Source organism: Gekko japonicus, unplaced genomic scaffold (genome assembly GCF_001447785.1).
Source record: "Gekko japonicus isolate JY-2015 unplaced genomic scaffold, Gekko_japonicus_V1.1 scaffold6209, whole genome shotgun sequence".
NCBI lineage: Eukaryota > Metazoa > Chordata > Lepidosauria > Squamata > Gekkonidae > Gekko > Gekko japonicus.
Genome location: NW_015167711.1, coordinates 1 through 3,622, shown reverse-complemented (window position 1 = coordinate 3,622; position 3,622 = coordinate 1). Strand labels below are relative to the sequence as shown.

Here is a 3,622-nt window from a genome sequence, read left to right as displayed (position 1 = left end):
CCTCACCCGGGGGAACTGCGATCCCCCACAATCCCCCCCGAAATGACCTCTGCATTTCCCCATCCCCCACCCGAAGTATGCTGACTTCCCTGCTGTTACTGAACGGGCCTTCCTGGCTGTTCCCCACGTCTGGTGGAGCGGATGGCCCATGTCAGGGAGAGGTCCTGTGGCTCAGTGGTTGAGGATCTGCTTGGCAGGCAGAAAGTCCCAGGTCCAATGCCCAGCAAAAAGGGTCAGGCGGTAGGTGATGTGAAAGACCTCGTGCTCTCTCTAAGCTGTGGAGTCTTGTGAGCAGAAATTCTACTTTGTGAGCTACGGGCATTAAAGCTGTGAGCGAGCAATTTGGCTACTGCATAAGTTAGTTTGCTCCGGAGCCATCCTTCCTGAGCTAAGACAAAAATGTGTGAGCTGGAGGCTAAGAAACTGCTGAGCTAGCTCACACTAACTCAGCTTAGAGGGAACACTGCAAGCTGGGACCCTGGAGATTCTGAGTACTGACCGTGATGGAAACTTTGGAAAACTGGGAAATACTCTTGGCTTGCATGACATATTGCATTTTAGGTGAGTTTTTAAAAAAGCTCATGTGTGCAAATGTGTGTCCCATCTAGGCATAACCCTCGGGGAGGGGGGCCTTGGATTCGCTGCTTCTCCCCCAGCAAGCTCGCACTGGGTAGCAAACCGAGGTTCTCCCCCGCGTTGTGTTTGGACTTGGTCTGCCAGGCGTGCGCAGTCCTGCGCTTTGCTCGCTTTGTGTCCCCCGCTTGCTCCTTGGCGTCTCCTTTCCCTTCTCGCAGGTCGCTCTTAACATGCTGACCCAGTGCCAGTCTGTGGGTTACAAGGAGGACGGGATTCTGTGCACGACGGTTCATCCAGGATGGGTGAAGACCGACATGGGCGGCCAAGAGGTGGGTGCTATTTGGGGGGGGTGGAGGAGGGGGGGGGATAGAAATGTTAGTGGATGAGTTATAGAAGGGCTCCAAGGCTGCTTCCCATGCAGAGGATTTGCTCCGTCCTGGCTTTCAAACTGCAGTGGGGTTTGCGTCTGTGTGGGTTTCCCTCCAGTGTGGACGGGAATGTGCAGATTTCCAAACCTTCTCGCCCATCTCTGGCTCCATTTCCCCTCCCTGTTGCCTTGTGCCTTCCATTCCCCACTCCCCAGCTACTTGTGGGGTTTTAACTGGCTTTCTAAGAAATCCATAGTAGGTATATTGATATAGCACTATAGCACCGTTGCAATAGACCCACCACTGGGTTGCAGCTGATTCACGGTGACCCCCAGGATCATGGAGGGTTTGCAAGGCAAGAGACAATCAGAGGCAGTTTGCCATTGCCTTCTCCTGCATAGCAACCCTGGACTTCCTTGGTGGTCTCCCATCCAAGTGCTAACCATGGCCAGCCAGGACTATTTGGGGCTCCGCCCTCTTCCTTAAAGGGCCAGCCTCATAACATTTCCTCCTGAAAAGGTTTTTTTAATTTTTTTTTTTTTACATTTAACATCTGAAATTTTCAGGTTAATCCCACTGGTCTACCTTACAGGGCTGTTGCAAAGATCTTTAAAGTGCTGTAATAATGACAACCAGTTGTTTAGACACAGACAGAAAAATAATGGCAGCCCACCAGCCCCACCAGAAAATTTTTTGCCCCACAAGCCACAAAATCCTGGCTGTGGGCCTGTGGCCAGCCTACTTAGCTTTCAAGCTCTTTTTTTTTGAAAGGCAAAAAGCCTTTTGGTGGCACTAGGGGGAGGAGGGAAACAGCAGGTGCAAGGAGATAAGGGAAGAAGGGAGAATTCCCTGGTGTGGATGCTCCATGGCGGTAGCAAATGCCTGTGCATTTTCTGCTGCAATGAGTCCACAATGGGGAATTGTCGCTGTGCGGAAGATGCCCTAGAAAGTCCCCGTTGACTGTGGGATTGGTACTGCCTTCACGGAGTGTGACTTTTGATCCTGGGTGCTGGTTCTTTAGGCCAGGCTTGGACAGCAGCTTTCATTTTAGGAACGAGAAGTTTTTGTTTCCACAAAGTGGTTTTCTTCTGGTAAAGGTTTGTGCAATAGAATTGCCATCCTCTATCACTAAAGAGTTTCAGTTATGAAGCACATGTGGTTAGACATAACCAGGACATGAATTCAAAGAGAGACGAAACTCTCAGTCGTGGGCTCTCTTCGTGAGAACATAAGAAGAGCCCTGCTGGATCAAACCAGTGCCCCATCTGGTCCAGCATTCTGTCTCACACAGTGGCCAAACAGTTCCTCTGGAGGTCCAACAACAGGGCATAGAAGCTCTACCCTGATGTTGCCACGTGACACAGGTATTCCGAGGCTGACTGCCTCTGGATGTTGAAGGTACCCTTATCTTGTAACATGAAGTTGTTGTTGTTTTTTCTTAACAAATCAAGCTTTGGTTCTAGTTATTTTTGCTTTGTTCTTGCACGGATTAAAATTTGATAGGGTCACTGGAGGCCAGTTTCTCAGTTTCCAGAATTTAACAATGTACTCCGTGAAGTTCCAAGACAATATCCAAATGCCTGGCCTGGCCTCCTTGGTCGTAAGGGGAAATCATTAAAGAGATAGTCCAGGGAAAGACTTCGTACAGCAGATTCTGTCTTTCTGGATCAGTGTGGCTACAGGTCTGTTGCCAGGGTTCCTCACTCCCCGTAGGGGATATGTTCAGTCAGATGGTCTGTGGGCGATTGAAGGCATAGAATCTTGGCAGGAGTACTGTCGGGGCCCTGCCAGAACTAAAATTCGGAAAATACAAACACGCACTGTGATATGCTGACTTAACACATTTCGTAAAACATTTTACAATCGATATATAAATGTTATGTCACATTATAGAGAAATACATCCTTCTGATATGACAAAGAGAAGTCCATCCGCGTGATGTTACTACAAGCTCCCGGATGTAAGCTCGTTTCGTCAAAATCTTCCTCAGGAGTATTTTAATTAAGTGTTGCTTGTAAATTTATTTATTTATCAAATTGGATTTCTAAACTGCCCTTCCCTTGTGGAACTGGGCCCTGGGCAGTGTACATCAACATAAAAAAGACATTCATATAACAAATCACAGTTAAAAACAATACATTAAAACGATTAGCCTAACCTCACAAGATGGCGGTGAGACTACCAAATGTACCACTGCCTCTTGGGGAGGAGGGGAGGCAGGAAAACAGAGTGTCAAACAGATGGAAACAGTCACTGTCCTCAGCCAAATGCCTGGCAGAACATCTCTGCCTTACATACCCTGTGATACTGCATTAAGTCCCACAGGGTAAAGAGTTCCACCAGGTTGGGGCCAGGGCAGAAAACGCCCTGGCTCTGATCAAGGGCAGCTGGATCTCCTTCGGGCCAGGGGCCACCAGTAGATTTCTATCTGCTCAGAGCAGTGCTCTCCGGGGGCGGTCCTGAAGAGACGTGGGTCAGTGTGTGCCTGTTGGAAATGAACCCGGTTTCCAGGGAAGTTGATTGCATGGAGTAACTTCTCCCTGGTTTTGATTGAAAGTAAGGAGGTACTTCCTGGAGAGAGTGACTAACCCACAGAGCATAGACCAGAATAAGATGACAGATGGCCCTCTAGTCTAGTTTCCCGTCTGCTGTTTGGGTGGCAGCAGTACGATGAAGAA

The 3,622-nt window shown here is 48.8% G+C and overlaps 1 protein-coding gene across 1 annotated transcript in view; it reads left to right on the top strand.

The window, feature by feature from the left end:
- The window catches only part of LOC107112945 (uncharacterized oxidoreductase C24B10.20-like), a gene marked incomplete at its 3' end in the record, with an annotated part of 11,889 nt that extends 10,980 nt beyond the window's left edge, over positions 1-909 (top strand). Inside the window, exon 5 of the mRNA XM_015414155.1 lies at positions 795-909. Coding sequence (XP_015269641.1) covers positions 795-909 — 115 coding nt within the window. The remainder of the gene's footprint in view (positions 1-794) is intronic.
- Between the last annotated feature and the right edge of the window lie 2,713 nt (positions 910-3,622).